Genomic DNA, 21,303 nt, shown 5'->3' on the forward strand with positions numbered 1-21,303 from the left:
TTACCTTGAAATTTACCCTTGTCTTCCTAGATTTCAACCAGTCTGTTATTACTTGGTAACGCTTTGCCTTCCTCTCCATTACAAGATTCTACACCTACATCATTTATGCTCTCTTTTATTGTTCTGATGCTGTTGTCATTTACAGATTAACCTCTCTGGTTCCCTGTTGTAATTATTTTGGTTTTGCATAGTCCTTAAGAGTTCATTTCCTAGGTTGGTAATCTGGCTAGTACAATGCTGTGTCCTAGATTCAGCCTGTGGTCTGATGTTGTTTGTTCACAGATCGAAGGACTCCCTTTAATAAGTGTTGTAAGTTTGATTTGGTTTTTACATAGTCCTTTAATTTCTGTTTATCTGGAAATGTCCTAATTTCATCATCATATTTGAATGAGATTTTTGCAGGATATGTTATTCTTGGCTGGCAATTTTTTGCCTTCAAGATTTTATATATGTCATCCCATTGCTTTCTTGCCTGCATGGTTTCTGCCAGATAATCTGAGCTTAATCTTATTGTTTCTCCTCTGTATGTGACTTTTTGTTTTTCTTGAGCTGCTCTCATGATTCTTTGTTTGTCTTTGGTTTTAGTGAGTGTGATTGTGATATGCCTTGGTGATTTTCTTTTGGGGTCTGTCCTATCAGGGTTTCGTTGAGCTTCTTGTATGGTCAGCTTTTCATCTTTCATGATATTGGGGAAGTTTTCTGTCAGCAGTTCTTCAGTGATCCTCTCTGTGTTTTCTGTTTTCTCTTCCTGTTCTGGAACTCCGATCACGTGCAGATTTTTGCTTTTGATTGTATCCCATGTAATTCTCAGGGTTTCTTCATTTTTCTTTGTTCTTTTTTCTGATTTTTCCTCAAACAGAGTTGTACCCAAGTGTTTGTCTTCAATTTCGCTGATCCTGTCTTCCATCATTTCAAACCTGCTCCTCAGCCCTTTTATGACACTGTCCTTTTCTAAAATCTTGTTTTTTATCTTTTGGACTTCTAATTGTTGTTTTTGTATGATTTCTAGTTGTGAATTTATTTTAGCATTTTGTTCCTGTATTATTTTCTTGTATTCTTCCATTTTTTTGTGTGTATTTTCCATAAATTTGTCTGCCTTTTCCATGAATTTGTCTATTTTTTCCTCATTTTTGTCTGCTGTTTCCTTAAACTCTTGGATAATTCTGAATATTAGAGATTTGAATTCCCTATCAGTTAGGTTTAGTGCCTTTTTTTCTCCTGGAAGGTCATCTGGTGTTTTATTTTGGACTCCTAGTGGAACCACCCTGTCTTTTTGTAAATGTTTTGATACTGTCTGCTGTCTTTGAGGCATTCAGTGGTTATTTTCTTCATTTACTGATGGTAGATTTGTTTGTTTTATCCTGCTTTTTTGTTTTATTTGGTTATGTCTGAGCAGGTGGGCCGCGCGTTCTTTGTTGTTTGCTTGTCTCTGGGCACAATACTTTTCACTTACTTCTCCAGTGGGAAGGGTCAGTCACTCAGGTATGGTACAGCAGGGCAGGTCTAACTGAAGGGGAGTTGCTGGGATGGGTTGTTTGTGGCATGTACCAGGGCTGACAGTGCGGACCGGGAATCAGTGCAGGGCAAGTTCCAGTAGGCCGTGCCTGTGCTGCTTGGGAGTGTGATGTTCACCGCATGGTGCAGGTAGGCAGAAAGGAGGGGGTAGATGGTGATGTGTGGAGCTAAGATTGGTATGGGAAAGATGAGAGAGGAGAGAAGAACAGGAGCCAAAAACATACACACAAACAAAAAAGAGTGCTAAGGGAGCTTGGTGTTGGAGTGAAGAGATGAGAGGCTGAGAAATGGGGAAAAACAAAAATGAAAAAGAAAAAGTATAAAAGAAGAAAAATGAATAAATCGAGAAACCTGAAATGAAGAAAGACAAAAAGGGAATAAGAGAGAGGAGAAAACAAAACAAAGAAACAAAAAAAAAACCCAAAAAACAAGAAAAAAGAAATGCCCCCAGGGATGTCCCTGTGTGTCTGTCCAGAGTAGCTTCCAAGCCGCATGGTACTGCCCAGCTAGAAGGGGCTCCCAAGCTGAGAAAAGAAAAAGAAAACAAACAAATCAAAACAGAACAAATCAGTGCAAACAAACAAACAGAAAGCCCCGGGGATCCCACCAGCATGGCGGCATGGGCCGGGAAGCAGCTTGACAGTCGAGTGGTGTTTCGCAGCCTTTCTGAAAGAAGCAAAGATGGCACACAGAGCCAGGTATTTGAGAGAAAGGAGGGGGAGGTGGTGAGAGGTAAGGAAGAAATCTAAAAAAGCAGAAAAAAGCAACACCAGCAACCAACAAAAGGCACTCAGGGAGCTGGCCAGTGTGGGCAGGTGGAATCCAAGTGATACCAGGGTGAAGCTGGTGCTTCCCGGCCAAGAGACTGTGGCTGCAGGAAGCAGAGGAGGCTAAGTGGGGGTGAAGAAGGGTGGGGGGTGTGAAAGCCTATATTGCTGGTTACCAGTTGTTCTGTTTCCTGCTGGAAGCTCTGTGAAGCTGCTTTCTCGTACTCCCTGTTTCCTGATCTCCAGTAGGAGTCCAAGGTGGCGGATCCGTGCTCCGGTAGCTGATAGGGGACCTCTGCATGTATCTCTCCTCACTCTCTGTTCTCAGTCAGTTTCTTATTCCATTTGGTGCTTGGCTGAGTTCTTTATCTCTTCATTTGATGCTTAGGGTTTCAGGATTGATGTGTGACTCTGTTTAACTTAGTTTTTCTGATCTTTGCTGTGGAGGGACTGTGTGGTGCTTCTGACTATAGCGTCATGTTGCCTGGAAGTCTTAAAGAGGTTTTTTACAGCAGATTTTTCCAATGCAATACGTCCTTTGATTTCTTGACTGCTGATTCCATGAGCATTGATTCTTGATCCAAGTGGAATGAAATTCTTGACAATTTCAATTTCTTCACCATTTATCATACGTTGCTTATTGGACCCGTTGTGAGGATTTTCACTTTCTTTTTTGTGTGTTCCATATTGAAGGCTGTAGTCTTTGACCTTCATCAGTAAGTGCTTCAAGTCATCGTCACTTTCAGCGAGAAAGGTTGTGTCATCTGCATATCGCAGGTTGTTAATGATCGTTCTTCCAATCCAAATGCCACATTCTTCTTCATATAGTCCATCTTCTCAAATTATTTCTTCAGCATACTGTATGGCTATACCATAGCTTATCTTACCATTTCCCTACTGATGGGCATATAGGTTGTTATACACCTGCTTTATTTGTTTAATTACAGACAATGCGACAGTGAACATCCTAGTACGTATCCTTTTGTAGCTTCATGTATTATCAATCCTGAAAAAAAGAAAACCCTATGATCAATCCTAGGGGAGGATTATTGGGTCAGATTTTAATTGCCGTTGACAAATTGCCTGCTAAAAAAATCCCCAGAGATAGTAAAGTAGAGAAGTGATGTGGCTAAATGGGGCATCTGGGTGCTGATGGACTGGAGTAGAAGGGCAGCACTTCTGAAGATCTTCAGTGTTCAAGCAAGAGATGGCCAAGACCCTACATTAAGACAGGTGGAGAGAAGTTATACTTGAGAAACTTAGTCATCCCTCACTGCAGTTAGCAGTGGGGTCCAAAAATAAATAAAACCTAGTCCCCGGCCTTCACAGCATCACTGTTGTGGGGGAAGAGGGAAGTGGAATTGTGGAGGAAGGGTAACATTTCCTCAGTGTCTGCTGTCCACACTCACAGAGGAGGACACTGAGTGGCCCTTGTTCATACCTCTGTGACCTCAGGCAGATCATGACTTCACAGAGTTATGATAGAGATTCAGGTGGTGGTGCTGATTACCATTATCCAATGTAATATTAACTCTTCCAAGAAAATAAATTGCTAGGAATTCAACAAAGAGCCATCCATGCAACAGGTATCTGTTGAACATTTCTGAGCACCCCGCAGTGTTCCCAGTCAATAAATCACTGTTTTCTTGTTTTCAATATGCCTTTGATACCTAGAGTGGATGCAGTCAACACCATCTTTATTCGTCTTTTACAAATAGGGCCCTTTAAGACCTGACTCAACAAGGCACAACAAGGGCTGAAACCACCTGTAGTTATAACCCACATACCAAGGGCCCCCTTCTCTGAATGCCCAGGGCTTTCTCTGGACTGCAGGGCTCAGTACTTTTAGGCCCTTAATCCTCACGACTGGACCAATAAGCAATACCATGATATATGGAGAAAATATTGAAGTTGTCAAAAATTTCATTGTACTTGGAGCCACAATGAACATGCATGGAAACAGTAGTCAAGAAATCAAAAGACACATTGCATTGGGCAAATCTGCTGCAAAAGACCTCTTTAAACTTTGAAAAGCAAAGATACCACCTTGAGGACTAAGGTGCACCTGACCCAAGCCATGGTGTTTTCAGTCGCCTCATATGCATGCAAAAGCAGGACAGTTAATAAGGAAGATCAAAGAAGAATTGACACCTTTAAATTGTGATGTTGGCGAAGAATACTGAATGTACCATGGACTACCAAAAGAACGAACAGGTCTGTCTTGGAAGAAGTAACAACCAGAATGCTCCTTAGAAGCAAGGATAGTGAGACTACATCTTACATACTCTGGACATATTGTCAGGAGAGATCCGTCCCTGGAAAAGGACATCATGCTTGGTAAAGTACAGGGGCAGTGAAAAAGAGGAAGCCCCTCGATCAGGTGGATTAACAGTGGCTGCAGCAATGGGCTCAAGCATAACAATGATTGTGAGGATGGTGCAGGACCGGGCAGTGTTTTGTTCTGTTGTTCATAGGGTCGCTATGAGTCAGAACGGACTCGATGGCAGCCAACAACAATGATGGAACTAGCTTCAGCATGGACTCTTGTTTTACACTTGGAAGGTAATGGAACCATCCTAAAGGGATTGTCCCTTTTCATACTGTACCACTGGAAAAATTCCAAGGAAGAATCTGATTGGTTGGGCTTGGGTCATGTGTTATATAGTGTGGTTGGAATGAAGATAGAAGCTCCCAGAAGAAGTCAAAGAGTACTGGACAGAGCTGATATGAGACGGAGTCTGTAGATAATCATATGTTTTAGGAAGATTTTTAGTGGCACGTATTTAAACCAAAGTATTTTCTATTAACCTTCAAGTAATCTAAAATAGCTCATTAATAAATGATAATATTATTATAGGTAATTGATAGTTAATATATTATTTTAATATTATTGATATAGATAATAGTTTACTAATATATAGTAATAGATATTATTGTCATAATAAGCTTTAAGTGTTATGGTTATTTGAAGATTTACTAAACCTACTTGTAAACATAAGAAAAACTGGAAGGAAATGAGTAGAAAATCACATTTCCTCCTGCTCAGTCTTCAGTATCCTTTTCTGGAATTTACCTGAGAGAACCTGCAGTCATTTTGACTTAACCTTTGGTGAAAGTGCCCTCTTGTCTAGGGGATAATTTATTTTCACAGGGAATTGGTGATTTTCTGGTCTGCTATTGCTGAATTTTCTCAGAGACTATCAGAGGACAGAGTGGGTATTTTAGTATCAACCAATATTCACTGAGCTATTTAGTGGATGTACAAGACCCTTGTTACTCTCGAGGAGTTTGAAATCCACTAGAGTAGGAAAAAACAGAAACAAGTGCAGCATTTTAGACTGTGGCCAAAACCCGTTGCCATTGAGTCGATTCAGACTCATAATGACCGTCACCTCCTAAACATGGAATAGCCTTGTTTAACATCTGAATAAGATTTGGGTTGAAAGTAGAGGACTGAGGCTGGGCTGGCTTTGTACTTGGTTGTTGTTGAATAAGGCAGAGGATTGATTGATACCTGAGGTAGGAAGGCAGATGCTTCAAAGTGTCTCAGATGTGCAGCCCACTTCCTTCATTTCTGGTGGATAAGGCAGCACTGTTTGCTGGGGCTAATTAGCATTTAAACCCACAGGGATGGGGATGGAGGGAGGGAGAGAGAGAGAGAGAGGGCGCGAGAGCTAGACTCACTGTGTAATCATGACTAAGAAACTGAAGTTTAACAGAAAGGCACATTGGTGGTAGCAGGCCTGTTCAGCCCATTTATGGCCCCTGTGTGAATGCCTCTGTTTCAGTCTCAGCTTATTTGCTTCTAAAAAGGAACAAGCATTTCATATGAGACAGGAGTTTATCTCAGTTGTTGAACTCCCCAAAGTATGGACAGTCCATAGTAGTTCAGCAGATGAGTTCGTGAATACCAGCAGAAAATCAGGTGTGATTTGGGCTGGCAAATCTTAGGTAAGTGATCAGCATCTTCTTTCTAGAGAATGTGTCCACTTCCCTTTCCCTCTTCCTAAATATTTGTTCCCTGTGACTCTAGAGCAGAGGTCCAACTCATAGCGACCCAGTAGGACAGAGTGGAACTGCCCCGTAAGTTTTCCAAGGAGCACCTGGTGGATTCAAACTGCTGACCTTTTGGTTAGCAGCTGTAGCTCTTAACCACTATGCCACCAGGGTTTCCTGTAAAGGGCCAAATAGTAAATATTTTTGGCTTTGTGGGCCATCAGTCACTGTTGCAGTACTCAACTTTGCTGTTTTATGGACAGTGAAGTTTGAATTTCATATAATTTTCATGTGTCATGAAATAATAGTCATCTTTTGATTTTAATTGTAGTTCAACCATTAAAAAATGTGAAAATTATTCTTAGCTTATGGGCTATACAAAAACAGGAGGCTGGTCAGATTTGGCCCACAGGCCATAGTTTGCCATAGTAGGCCACTTCTCTAAAGATCTTAAAAATAACTGCTATAATGTTCTAAATTTCAAACATTTCATTTATTTAACAAACATATAGTACTTTGTATGTGCCATGCACTGTTTAAATGTCTTACAAATGTTAGCTAATTTATTTCTCACAATAACCCCATAAAGGAGGTACTGTTTTCCCCATATGGCAGGTGAGTAAATTGAGGTACAGAGAGGTTATATAACTAGCCCAGGGTCACTTAGTAAACAGCAAACCCTACCTAGATTTGAACTCAGGCAGTTTGGCTCCGGAGTACTTGTTCTTATCCACCATGCTATGCTGTCTCTCTTAAAGAATTTATAATTATTGATTTTCTAACCTAAAAGAATTTTAGAGATTTGACCCACTTCTACTACTTCTCCATTTTATAGACTCATTCTTAACACACCAGCTTCAGATGCTTATGATTCAAATTTGTGCCTCAGTAAAATTATGGATTACTGCTTATCATGTACTTTCAGCATCCCTTGTGACTGCCTAAAAGCTTAACCTTAATCCCACTGATCCCAAAGTTATTCTGTGTGTACAGGCTGGGCACTTAACTGCTTATTGTTTTATTTATGCTCCTACCTTGAAGGTAGGAGCAGTAGTATCAAAATGTTTTCTACCAAAGAAAAATCTATCCTGGGTGCGTCTTTTGCTTTCTTTGGGAACAACTGTCTCACATTACTCCTGACTCAGATTTTGCCCTCCTGCTTTTTCTGCTTGAATGATGAGCCCCACCTACCTGTGATAGGGACTAGAATAGAATTTTCAGTACCATGCTACACTGCCCCGTTGATCCAAAGATACCACCAGAGCAGGGCTAGGAATGAAAAGTTTCCTGGTCTTTCCAAGAAAGAAAATGGAAAGCTTTGTGTGTGTGTCTCTATATGTCTGTGAGTGAAAGCAAGTCAGAATTGAGGTAGACAATGGAGGTGCTCAGGATTTGTGGTTCTTTTTGCTTTAGTCATAGTCTTAAACTGTACTAACGTGGAGGGACCTTGGAGCACCTCTGGTGCAGAGGTTCCCAGGCCTCAGGGATTCCACAGAGTTATTGCAAGGGCCCTGTCATGGACTGAATTATGTCCCCCCAAAAATGTGTGTGTCAGTTTGGCTGGGCCATGATTCCCAGTATTGTGTGGTTGTCCTCCATTTTGTGATTGTAATTTTATGTTAAAGATGATTAGCGTGGGACTGTAACACCCTTACTAAGGTCACATCCCGGATCCAGTGTAAAAGGAGTTTCCCTGGGGTGTGGCCTGTACCACCTTTTATCTTACAAGAGATAAAAGGAAAGGGAAGTAAGCAGAGAGTTGGGGACCTCATACCACCAAGAAAGAAGCACTGGGAGCAGAGCGCATTCTTTGGACCCCGGGGTTCCTGTGCACAGAAGCTCCTAGTTCAGGGGAAGATTGACGAGAAGGACCTTCCTCCAGAGCAGACAGAGAGAGAAAGCCTTCCCCTGGAGCTGATGCCCTGAATTTGGACTTCCAGCATACTAGACTGTGAGAAAATAAATTTCTGTTTGTTAAAGCCATCCACTTGTGGTATTTCTGTTATAGCAGCACTGACTAAGACAGTCCCTCAAATCCACGTGTGCACGAACCTGTAGACTAATTTATACTATACCTAAGTATTTTTTATGTATGTTTACAGTTTTCAAATTTATGTAGATGCCATCATGATAAAAACAAAAGCTCTCCTGATTTCCTGGTAAAAAACCAGTGGCCATTGAGTTGATTCCAACTCTTGGTGACCCCATGTATGTCAGAGTAGAATTGTGCTCCATAAGGCTTTCAGTGGCTGATTTTTTGGAAGTAGATCGGCGGCCCTTTCTTCCAAGTTACCTCTGGGTGAATTCAAAGCTCCAGCCTCTCAGTTAGCAGCTGAGTGCACTAACTGTTTGCACCACTCAAGGACTCCAAATTCATGGTAGGCTACTGTTATTAACACAGCCGCTACCTGTTTGGAAACCTGATCCAGTTAAACTCCCTTATTTTACAGATGAAACTGAGGCATGGGTGAAGGGAAGATAATTTACCTAAGTCATGCAGAAAGGTAACAGCTGACCTAGAATCTAGCACAGTTAGGTACTATTTTGCTTTTTTGTCTCCTCTGGGATGAGCACAGTGTGAAAATACTTGCAAGTATTTTGACCTTTAGTGCTGTGCTGTACTTTATAGTATTGTCTAATTGATTGTAGTGACCCTTACCAGTATTTATAGTGCTTCTCTTGAGCATCTCAAAATTTTTTAAAATATTTTTTGCCATGTCCCATAAGTAATAGTCCTATATTACAATCTAGAAATGTGGGACATAATAAAATTGAGCAACTTGCTTCTATCTATGGTAGAGCTGGCCCTGAAACTCTGAACCAGGATGCTATTCATCAGAGTGAACTTGTGAGGATTTCAGTCATTCATATTTTAGTCTGTTTTGTGACTGGTGCTTTCAGCTGGGTGCAAGAAAAACTTTTGTTAAATCTGCTAAGTGCCTGGCATTGTGCTAAGTATTTTCACATGTATTGCATATCTCTTAATTAATGAGGCCAAAGTTGCACTTCCGAGGCCCCTCTCAAAAAAAGCTAGTTTCAGTCCGCTCCATAGCCCATCCATGCAGTCATTTATTCATCCATTCTCCACTATGGAGCACCTCTGTTTGTCTGGTTTGCAGTATGCCCTCAAGTCACATCCCAGTGGTGGATAAACTTTGACAAATCCACACAAATCCATTCCTCCAAACAAGACCCAGAATTGGCAGCAGTATCAGCTTAGGCTGCACAGGACGACACTTTTTTCCATCAACACTAGGAATTTGGAGTGATCCTGGAGACTCAGTCAGATGACATTCATATTAGCCATTCTCATACACCTTTATGTTTGATCTCAGAAGCACTTTAGCGGTCGGATGGATAAAATAAATTATCTCCTAAGTTGGGAAACCAAGCTTTGAGGATGCCTGCCTGAGATCACACAATTGATGAGCTCCTTCTCACTCCAAGCGTGTGGCTTTTGTAGTGTCTGTGCTGTACTGCAAGGAGCCCTGGTGGCACAGTGGTTAAAGCACTCAGCTGCTAACCGAATGGTCAGCAGTTCGAACTTACCAGCCGTGCCACGGGAGGAAGATGTGGCAGTCTGCTTCCATAAAGATTACAGCCTTGGACACCCTATGGGGCAGTTCTACTCTGTCTTATAGGGTCTGTATGAGTCAAAATTGACTTGACAGCAATGGGTTTGGTTTGGGTTTTGGTATGCCACACTGCCTGTCTGGTGCACTATCTTAGTTATCTAGTGCTGCTATAACAGAAATACCACAAGTGGATGGCTTTAACACAGAGAAATTTATTTTCTTACAGTTTAGGAGGCTAGAAGTTCAAATTCAGGTTCCTGGCTCTAGGGAAAGGCCTTTCTCTCTGTCGACTCTGGAGGGAGGTCCTTGTCTCTTAGCTTCTGCTCCTGGGCAATCTTCATATAGCTTGGCATCTTTCTTCCCCCATCTCTGCTCTGCTCGCTTGTTTAATCTCCCTCTCTTTCTCTCTCTCTCTTTTTTTTTTTTAATATTTTATTGTGTTTTAGGTGAAAGTTTACAGAGCAAATTAGTTTCTCATTTAACAAATTGTACACAAAGTGTTCCATGACATTGGGTGCAATCCCCACACTGTCAGCACTCTCCCCATTTCCCCTCTGAGTTCCCCGTTTCCTTTTGTCTGGTTTTCCTACCCCTTCCTGCCTTCCCATCTTTACTTTTGGGCAAATGTTGCACTTTTGGTTTTGTATAATTGTTTGTTCTGTGGAGCACTTTCTTTTTGGGTAATTATTGTTTATTTCATAGGCCTGTGTATTGCATGGCTGGAAGATAGTTTCTGGGAATGGCTGCAGTTCCAAGTCAGAAGGGTGTTTTAGGGCCATAGTCTTGGAGGTTCCTCCAGTCTGTATCAGGCCAGTAAGTCTGGTCTTTTTTTTACGGATTTGATTTTTTGTTCAACATTTTTCTCCTGCTGTGTCCAGGACCCTCTATTGTGATCCCATTCAGAGTGGTCCATATGTTTAATCTCTTTTATATCTCAAAAGAGATTGACTCAAGATACACCCTATACTAATCTTTCCTCATTAACATGACAAAGACAACACATTCCTAAATGGGATTATACCCACCGGCATAGAGGTTAGGATTTACAACACATATTTTGGGGGGACATAATCCATAACATGGAGCACCACTGCTCCTACATGCCTTGCTACCTCCAGATGTCTCCCTGCTTCTCATTTCCTTTCTATGTTTCTGTACTTCCTCTGTCTCCTTTGCAGATGCATCCTCTACTAGATGATCTCTAGATATTGGAGTTCTTCAAGGCTCAGTCTTATACTTGCTTCTCTTCTCACTCTGAGCTTCCTCAGATGACTTCTCTCTCCCCTGTTTCTACACTGATGACTGCACATAATGGCTCTGAATCGTGGGAATCTTTCCTTAGTACTGTTCCCTGGTTTCCTAACATCTTGAAGTAAAATGCGGAATTCTTGATTGTCCTACCTACTTCTCCAAACTCACCTCACATCACTTTTAATATCTATGTTGGAATCATGGAGCCCACTTTGATTTTTAACATTTATCAAAGGAATAATATGTTCATGATTTTAAAAACCAAGCACAGTGGAGTTACATTGTGTAAATAGATATACATTTAAGTTACCCATTGACTTTTAGATCCTAATTCCTGCTTTCCTTTGCATAACTCCATAACCTCTTAATTTTCTAAACAAAGCTGCTAACAGATATTAAAGTTAATAAAAACAATATGGATGGAACCCGTATGAGCAAGAATACTTCAGTCTCAGTCTTCAGGTCATATTATACAGAGCCCCTGTTCAGAAAGAGGTTTTGTATCGACTCTTTGTAGAAGCAAAATATGAGTGCTGAGTCCTTGCTGCAGTTTTAATTCAAGTGGTTGGACTTTCCAGTTTGAATTGCCTTCTTTTCTTAGGAGCAAATTCGAAGGTGTTGTGCATACCTAGGAAGTCCCTTGATTGCCCTAACTTGCTTTGTAGATGCTATTCATTGCGTGTCATCCCCTAGTGGTTACGTAGCTGGTGCTGATACATGTGCTGGTTCTGTGCTGGTGTGAGGCACGGGCACTAAGTACTCTGTGAACATGGAGAAACCTAACACCTTCATGTAGCTCTGGCAACTTTCACATGTATTCATGAGCTTAGCTCTTTCAGCTCAAAGTATTTCATGCACACCATAGATTCATTTATTTTCCTCTCTCCTGTCTTGGATCTTTGCTAATACTTAAAATTTACTGATTCCATTATTTTGATAATACTTTATGGTTTTAGAGGTGGATATGTAGCAAAGTGTGATTGAAGGTAGGGATATTTGTCAAACAACCTTAACTTTTCTGACCAAACAATTATATGTTTCTTATTAATCCTGTTGCACATTTCTTTGCCACCTTAGGAGTGGAGGAGAGATTTGAGGTATCTATGTAATTGAAGGTCAGTGGAGAAAGTAGCCTTTGCGTTGTTGTTGTGTGCTATTGAGTCAATTTCGCTATTGAGTCAATTTCAACTTACGACAACCCTGTATGACAGAGTAGAACTGACCCATAGGGTTTCCTAGGCTGTAATCTTTATGAAAGGAGCCCTGGTGGCACAGTGGTTAAGTACTAGGCTGCTAACCGAAAGGTCAGGGGTTCGAACCCACCAGCCGCTCCACAGGAGAAAGATGTGACAATCTGCTTCTGTTAAGATTTACAGCCTTGGCAACTCTGTGGGACGTTTCTACTCTGTCCTATAGGGTCATTATGAGTTGGAATTGACTCGATGGCAATGGGTTAATCTTTTTGGGAGCAGATCAACAAGTTTTTTCTCCCATGGAACTGTCAACCTTTTGGTTAGCAGCCGAGCGCTTAACCATTGTAGTTGTAGAGGATGATAAAGAATTGGGAACCCACTTGCCTTCCTGTATAAGCCATAGTTTGCAATATTAGATGTATCGGTAATAACAGTACATTTTGATCTTCCATTTACCTTATTCTTTTTAATTAAACTTTTTGTTTTGAGATAACTGTAGATTCACATGCAACTGTAATAAATAATACAGAGAGATCCAGTGTACCCTTTCCTCAGTTTCCCCCAGTGATGGTGGTTGTTAGTTGCCATCTAGTCCATTCTGACTGATAGTGACCCCATGTGTGCAGAGTAGAACTACTCCATAGGGTTTTCAAGGCTGTGACTTTCAAAAGCAGATCTCCAGGCCTGTCTCTTGAGGAGCCTCTGGTTAGGTTCCAATTGTCAACCTTTCAGCTAGTAGTTGAGTATCTAACCATTTATGCCATCCAAGGAATCCAGCTTGAAAAACTATATATAGTACAGTATCACAACCAGGATATTGACATTGATATAATCTACCAACCTTATTCAGATTTCGCCAGTTTTACTTGTACTCATTTGTATGTGTATGTGTGTACATGTATTTAGTTCTCTGCAATTTTATCACGTATGTAGGTTCTTTTTAATTAAATTATTTTTTTTTTTTCAATTGGCTGAGAACACAAGGTGAGAGGAGAGGTGTATTATTTCCTGGGTCCCTCTCAAACCCCGCTTGTAAACAACTCAAGCGTAATTCCTTCTCTTTTGCATAATAGCTGCTTTACTTTGGGCAAGGTACTTTTAAATCTTGGTTTCCTCATATATAAAATGGGATTAATGGTTGCTACCTGCTGCAGAGGGTTACTGTGAGGATTAAAATGAAAAAAAAAAAGTGCTTAATGGGTACTTAGCATAGTTCATGGCATATAAAAGGAGTTCAGTAAATGATCTTCTCATTTTTTTTGAAAAGTGACATTTTTAAACTGAGATTACAAGTAAGAATATTTGGATTTTAAAAAGCTTTTCGCAACAGTATAGCGTCATAGAATTGTAGAATTGGAACATCCCTTAAAGAGTCACTTAATAGTCCTAGAACAAGTCCAAGACCTCCGTAAACATTCTTAGGTGGTGCCTCTAAATTGTCTTTTCTAAACTAACTATCCTTTAGCCATTTCTCGTAACATGTAGCTTTCAGACCCTTTCCCATCTTGGTTTCCCTCTTTTAGACAAGGCCAAATTTGTTGTCGCCCTTAACTGAACACAGAATTTAGAAGTAATCTGGCTAGCGTATCCCAAGGTAGGCCTGTCTTCTCTTCAGCTGAGCTTTTTTGGGAAACCAGATCACCTAGTGATACAAATAGAGCTTGCTCTTTTTGCCTTATGTTTATTTTCTAGATGAAAAAATAAGTGCATAGTAGTTCAACACAGCAAGCTTATCATGCAGTTTAACCTCCACTCCCTCCTATAACCCTGTTAAAATGATACTAAAAGGGGTTAGAGATAATCAGCAATTGAGAGAGCAAGAGAATGTTGAAGCCAGAAGGTACGTGTGATGGACTTTGTGGGCTAGCAGAACTGAAAGCTAAGTGCCTGCTAGGGGAAGAAACTAAGAAGAAAGAGGATTTGTGTTGCAGAGCCCTGGAATTAGAGACCTGAAATACTGAAAACAGTACGATTAGTTGAAAGCCTGTGTGAAAAGCAATTAGATGCCTACACCACCACCACCACCACCACCACCACCACCACCACCACTCACTCTCTCAGGAGACAGAAGTTTTAGTCTTGGATATTGAACCAGAGGCTCCAAATTCAGGCATACCAAGCATAGAGTAAGGAACAGAGTGTGAAGCAAAACTCTCAAAGAGTTTTCAGGGAAAGTTCTAAATAACGAATGGTAGGGCCATTCCCCTTCTTCATCTGGTTTCCAGAATATCTTCAGCCGGGCACTGCCATGCAAGAGATCGGAAGATCATTTTCTGATAAAATTATCCCCAGAGAAAAAGTCCTAAAGGTACTACTTTTAGGGGTCTTCAATAAAATGACAGATCCTTGCCTGATCACACTAACAGGAAGTACATAAGTTGACAAACAGTCCACACACAGAGAGCTTTCAAACAGCTTTTTTAAGTACCTGACTCTTAAGTGTGAACAGGTAGCCAAGTGTCACCAAACATTTAAAGACAGCCTCTAACATAAAAGGCAGAAGCCAAAACAAATGGGGAGAAATGAACTCAGGAAAACAGTAAAAGCAGGGAGAAGAAGCGGGGACAGAAAGTTTTTTTTAAACTATGTAATATCTTGGGAGAGATTAAAGAAAATGCTGCATTCATGAAAGGTGAACACGATTCTCTTAAAAAGAAAAAGGAAACTTCAGAAAACAAGAAAGACCTCTTGGAAATTAAAAATATGTTAAGCAGTATAAAAAACTACAACATAGAAAGGTTGGAAGATAAAGTTGAAGGAATTTCATAGAAGGTAGACCAAAAGAAGAAGGTGGAAGATAGGGGAGAACAGATGAGAAAATTAGAAGATCGTCCCAAGAAGTCCAATACCTGGCTAATAGAAATTTAGGAAAAGAGAGAGTAAACCTGCTGCTATTGGATCAATTCCGACTCATAGCAACCCCATACGACAGAGTAAAACTGCCCCATAGTGTTCCTAAGGCTGTGAATCTTTACGGAAGCAGACTGCCACATCTTTCTCCCTCAGAGCAGCTGGTGGGTTCAAAACACTGAGCTTTTGGTTAGCAGCCAAGCATTTTAACCAGTGTGCCACCAGGCTCCTGAGAGAGAGAATTAAAAAAAAAAACAAAAAAAAAAACTGTTGCCATTGAGTCAATTCCAACTCATAGCAACCCTGTAGGACAGAGTAGAACTGCCCCATAGGATTTCCAAGGAGCAGCTGGTAGATTCAAACTGCCATCCTTTTGGTTAGTACCCGAGCTCTTAACCACTGCACCACCAGCACTCAGAGAGAGAGAATAGAGGGGAGGAAATTATCATGAAAATAGTATGAAAAGGTTTTCCCAGAACTGAAATAATTTTAGAGATTGAAAAGACACCTGAATGTCCAGCACAATGAATGAAAAAAAAACAGTACCACCATAAAGCATTGTGAAATTTCAGAACTCCAAGAATAAAGAGAAAATACTGAAAGGTTCTAGAGAAAATAATGGTCACATACTAATGGTTAGTATTAAAAATTACATTAGATTTCTCAGGAGCAACAAACTAGAAGATAATGGAGCAATACCTTCAAAATTTTGACACACAAAAAAATTCCAACTTCCCAGATAAACTATCATGCAAGTTTGAGGGTAGTAAAGACATTTTCAGACATAGTGTGCATGTACCTGTTCTCAGGAAGCTCTACTAGAAGAGAGTTTCCACCAGAACAAGGGAATGAATAAAAAAGAGGACTAAATGGGATCCAGTAAACAGGGATTCCAGTATAGATGATGTAAAGGGAGTTCCCAGAAGGACAAAATTTCAGTAGGGGTATCTCAAGAAACAAACAAACAGCTGATAGAGCACCTGACTGAGCATATGAAAAGGAGTTTACACTTCTTTATTGCCTTCAGGGAAAATAAAAATCATACAAAAAAGGCTACAACATAGTTTGGCTGTGAATAATACTCACATAGACCTAATAATGCAACTCTTCATATTGATTTAACTAAAAATTGACATAATTATATTGGAAAGATAGAGGAAGTAAGTAGAGTAGTATGTGAAGGGGATGTCAGCACAAAATCTTAATCTTCTATAATAAGAATTAGATTAGTAATGTAGTAGTTATCTTTTGTTACATAATAAATTACCCCTAAATTTAGTTGCTTTAAACAACGTTTATTTATTATCTCACAGTTCCTGTGGGTCAGGGAGTCAGAAGCAGCTTAGCTGGGTATTTCTGACTCAGGTTTCTCATGAGGTTGCAGTCCAGATGTCTGTTCCTGCTGCTGTCGTTGAAAGATTTGACTGGGGCTGAAGTATCTGCTTCCAGGATCAGTTATAATAGTTGTAGGAGGAGGCATCAGCTCCAGGCCACATGGACCTCTCTTCAGGATATGATATCGGCCTTTTCCTGCCAGAGCAGGTGGTCCAGGAGAGCGAATAAGAGGACTTTGCAATGCCTTTTATGACCTAGCCTTGGACGTGATATACCATCCCTTCTGCTGTATTCTGTTGGTTAACAGACCAGCCCTGATACACTGTGGAAGGGAACTATACCTGTTGCTGCTGAGTCAATTCTGACTCATAGCAGCTCTATGGGACAGAGTAGAACTGCCCCATAGGGTTTCCAACGCTATAATCTTTATGGGAGCAGACTGCCACATCTTTCTTCCACAGAGCAGCTAGTGGGTTTGAACCACCAACCTTTCAGTTAGTAGCCAAGCGCTTAACCACTGTGCCACCAGCGCTCCTTTGGAGGGGACTATACCCTACTGCCATTGAGTCAGTTCTAACTCATAGTGACCTAATAGGGTTTCTAAGGCTGTAAATCTCAACAGAAGCAGACTGCCACATACGTCTCCTATGGAACTGCTGGTGGTTTCGAGCCGCCGACCTTTAGGTTAGCAGTCAATCACTTTAGTCACTGTGCCACCAAGGCTCCTTGGAGGGGATTATACAAGGATGTAAATACCAAGAGGCAGGGATCATTGGGGGGTTATCTTGGAGGCTGGCTACCACCGGTAGTGAAAATTCAAGAGACAATATATAGGCATATCATTGAGAAGTGTGGAGATAAACACCAAAAAGAAATGCCTAAGAGTTGAAAGAAGTTGCTCATGGCAGCAGAATCGGGTGTGATAGGGAACCAGAGACTGCTGGTTTTCATCATAAGCCTTATTAGAACAACTTTAAGAACTATGTAAATGTATTCTATTGATTTTTTTTTAAAAATTATGGAAAACTCCCAAAATACAGCCATTTAATGTCTCCAACTTCTGGAGTAGAGCAACACCTGGATTATAAGAGGAACTAAAAGAATCTGAATCTGATAATGATTTCTTGGCATTTGGAAGATAGTGTGTAAGTACATGTGTGTGATCTTGAAGGACTGTTTACAGATTATAAACCTGAAATTCAGGTTTATGAAAAAGAGGACACAGTGAGAGAACCTGAGCTAGAATCCTTGAATAAATGTGACATGAAGAAACAAACACCACGTAGTGAGATACCCTGGCATTTCACTAATATGGAACCTGGAGGGAGGAGAGAAAAATTATCATTTAGCTCTTTCTGAGGAGTGGAAAAGTTCTTAAGTAGAAATGTTTATGTAGCTTGGAGCTATAAATGGCAGTGCTTATTAAAGGGAAAATGCTTTGACAGATAGTTAGAAAACACTTTATAGAACTCCTAAGGCAAAGGGTGTGACTGTGAGGGTTTGCTAGAAATTGAAGAGAGAGTCTGCCTGTGCCCCTGCAAGAGCCATGGACCTGAGCCCTGCAGGCCATGCAGAGCACCGGCCAGGGCTGCTGCAGGGCACTTTTCCCAGGAGGAGCTCTGGGCCTCTTGTTGTCTACCACAGCCCTCATCGTGCCCAAGGACCCCTCAACATTCCACCCCTTGATGCCTATTCTGTCCTCGATGCCTGAGCATGCCCCTTCTTCAAGTCTGGTCTCATTTCTCCTCATCTCTTTCTGCCACTAGGTATTTACTCTTCTTGAGGAATGTACTGTTAGGAGCTCCAGGGTTCTTGGACAGATTTTTTTGCCCATTCCGTATGCCTTCTAATAAAACTGGGGTTGGGATATTGTGTTAAAGGAATCAGGTATTTGAGTTGGTTGCGGAGTTGGGAGGGATGCCGTAGAGACTGCCATATAAGTAAAAACTACCACGTGAAGCATTCAGGCTTACATTTTTAAACCGTTTTAATACCCCATTCTTCTGCTATGCCTGAGTATATTGAATTTTAAATAATTCACTGTCACCATGATGAGCCTTGGCTCTCCTGCACTGGATGCCTCTGGTGCCATTACAGTGGGCAGAGGGGTAAACTGTGGAAGGGGCAGGTTGGATTTTGGTTATTTGCAATCCTCAGTGTCTCTTTTTATTTTACTTTACCCACAGATTGGGGACCACAAATTCAGTGCTCACCGGATCGTCTTAGCAGCCTCGATCCCGTACTTCCACGCTATGTTTACAAATGACATGATGGAGTGCAAGCAGGATGAGATTGTAATGCAAGGAATGGACCCAAGGTACTAAATCCTCCCATTAGGTTTCACAGGCTGCTTTCCCAACACAGCCTCAGCTTGGTGCTTGGTGCCATTTGAGGACTCACAGCAGGACACAGTGCCTAGCACAGTGGCATATACATAGTAAGTGATACGTAGACAAGTTAGAACCTTCGCCAGAGGCCTGAGACAGGGCTAAAATGAAGGGAATTTTGATGCTGTTTTTACTCTACTACTGGAGTAACACTTGTAATGAGAACTGGGGTCTGAGATGCTTTTTAAACTGGATGCTGTGTACAAAAAAAACCAAACCCGTTGCCGTTGAGTTGATTCCAACTCATAGGGACTCTATAGGACAGAATAGAACTGCCCCATAGTTTCCAAGGAGCAGCTGGTGGATTTGAACTGCTTACCTTTTGGCTAGCAGCTGTGCTTTTTCCCACTACACCACCAGGGCTCCAGTGCTGGATACAAGGTGATATATTATTTTCTGTGCTAGACATTTTCGCTGGCAAAATAGTTCACAAGTATCTTCATTTGCTACCCTCTCAACTTTCTACAGTGGTTGAAATGTTCTATTTTGCACTGCCCAAAATGGTAGCTAGTAGCTACATGTGGCTATTGAGCATTTGAAATATGACTGGTGGGGCCGAGGAGCTGAATTTTAAATTTTATTTAATTTAAATTTAATTTGAAATAGCCACATGTGGTTGGTGGCTACTGTATTATACCACACTGTCTAGAAGATGGTGGATATCATGTTTGTTTTATGAGTCAGAAAATTAAAGCCCAAGAAGGTCAAGCCCAAGTTTATCCCTTAGTCAGTAACTTGTCATTTGTTGCTTAACTTCTTAATCTGATAGTGGTAGAAACTGAGGGGGAAGGAGCTAGGAGACTGTACAGCACACTCTGAATGCTTGAAGGTGATCTGCCCCAATATGTGGAGAAAGGGAATTATATATCCACCATAAGACAGAAATCTCAGGTAGTTATAAAGAAAGATACAGAAGTGAGTCCGGCAGTTGTGAACTCTTCTTCTCTGAGGTTCTGTATCAGAAGGAGCTGTCTATCTTAGTTATCTAGTGTTGCTGTAACAGAAATACCACAAGGTGGCTTTTAAAAACAGAAATTTATTTTCTCACAGTTTGGGAAGCTAGAAGTCTGAATTTAAGGTGCTAGCTCTAGGGGAAGGCTTTCTCTCTCTGTTGGCTCTGGAGGAAGGGCCCGTCTCTTTGAGCTTCTGCTCCTGGGCAACCTTCGTGTGTCTTGGCACCTCTCTTCCCATCCCTGCTTCTCTCACTCACTTGTTTAATCTCTTATATCTCAAAAGAGATTGACTTAAGACACACCTTTCACTAAGCCTGTCTCATTAACATAGCAAAGACAAACCATTCCCAAATGGGATTATAACCACAGGCATAAAGAGAGCTTAGGATTTACAACACATATTTTTAGGGGACACAATTCAACCCATAATACGTGCTAATGACCATGCACACTCCAGGTGCTTCATTTAACAGAGATTGAGCACTTCTGATGTGCACTGTGCTAGGCACTGTTGTATAGCAGTGAGCAGACAGAAGGCAGTGCTTCTGTAAAGGACAACTGTGGTAACTACCATAGCATAGACAATCCTGCAACAATAGAATCAACAAACAGTAATCTATGAATTGATACATAGATATGCAGAGAGGTGGGGGGAGGGGTGGTAAGGGAACACACCCCCAGCAGATACAGGTTCGAAGGTGGAAATTCCTAAATACATGACTAGGTGCTTCTCATATATTAATATAGACAGTAGAGCACACAAGTGGCACAGTCAGGGAACCCTCTTAGACATAACTAAACACCTCATGGGATGAAGTTCCCAGGCTCAAAGGCAAAGGACCATGGACTTGGGGGACATCTACATCAATTGGCACAACATAGTTCTTAAAGACAATGTTCTGCATCCTACTTTGGTGAGTAGTGCCTGGGGTCTTAAAAGCTTGCAAGTGGCCATCTAAGATACAACTATCATCAGTCTCTTCTAGTCTGGAGCAAAGGAGAGGGAAAAATACTAAAGACCCAAGGGAGCAATTAGTCCAAAGGACTAATGGACCATATGCACCACAGCTTACATAACCCGGAGACCAGAAGAATTAGATGGTACCCAGCCACCACTACCAACTGCTTTGACTGAGATTACAATAGACAGTCTTAGACAGTGCAAGAGAAAACTGTAGAACAAATGATCAAATTCCTTAAAAAGACCAGACTTACTGGTCTGACAGAGACTGGATGAACCCCCAAGACTATGGCCCTTGGACACCCTTGTAACTCACACTTAAAGCCACTCCCAAAGTTCACCTTTCAGCCAAAGATTAGGCAGGCCTATAAGACAAACAGTAACACGTGAGGAATGTACTTCTTAGCTCAATCAGGTGTACGAGATCAAATGTGCAACACCTGCCCAGGAACATAGCCAAGTGGGCGAGAGGGGACAGGAAAACTAGATGAATGGACACGGTGAACCTAGGGTGGAAAAG

General features: G+C 41.2%; 1 protein-coding gene across 2 annotated transcripts in view; it reads left to right on the plus strand.

Moving 5' to 3' along the window:
- Positions 1–21,303, plus strand: part of KLHL18 (kelch like family member 18) — a 70,947-nt gene that overhangs the window by 30,290 nt on the left and 19,354 nt on the right. For both annotated transcript variants that reach the window (XM_004368470.2, XM_004368472.2), the window contains exon 2: positions 18,669–18,799. In XM_004368470.2, the coding sequence (XP_004368527.1) occupies positions 18,669–18,799 (131 nt within the window). The remainder of the gene's footprint in view (positions 1–18,668; positions 18,800–21,303) is intronic.

This window comes from Trichechus manatus, unplaced genomic scaffold (assembly GCF_000243295.1).
Source record: "Trichechus manatus latirostris isolate Lorelei unplaced genomic scaffold, TriManLat1.0 scaffold00001, whole genome shotgun sequence".
Taxonomy (NCBI): Eukaryota; Metazoa; Chordata; class Mammalia; order Sirenia; family Trichechidae; genus Trichechus; species Trichechus manatus.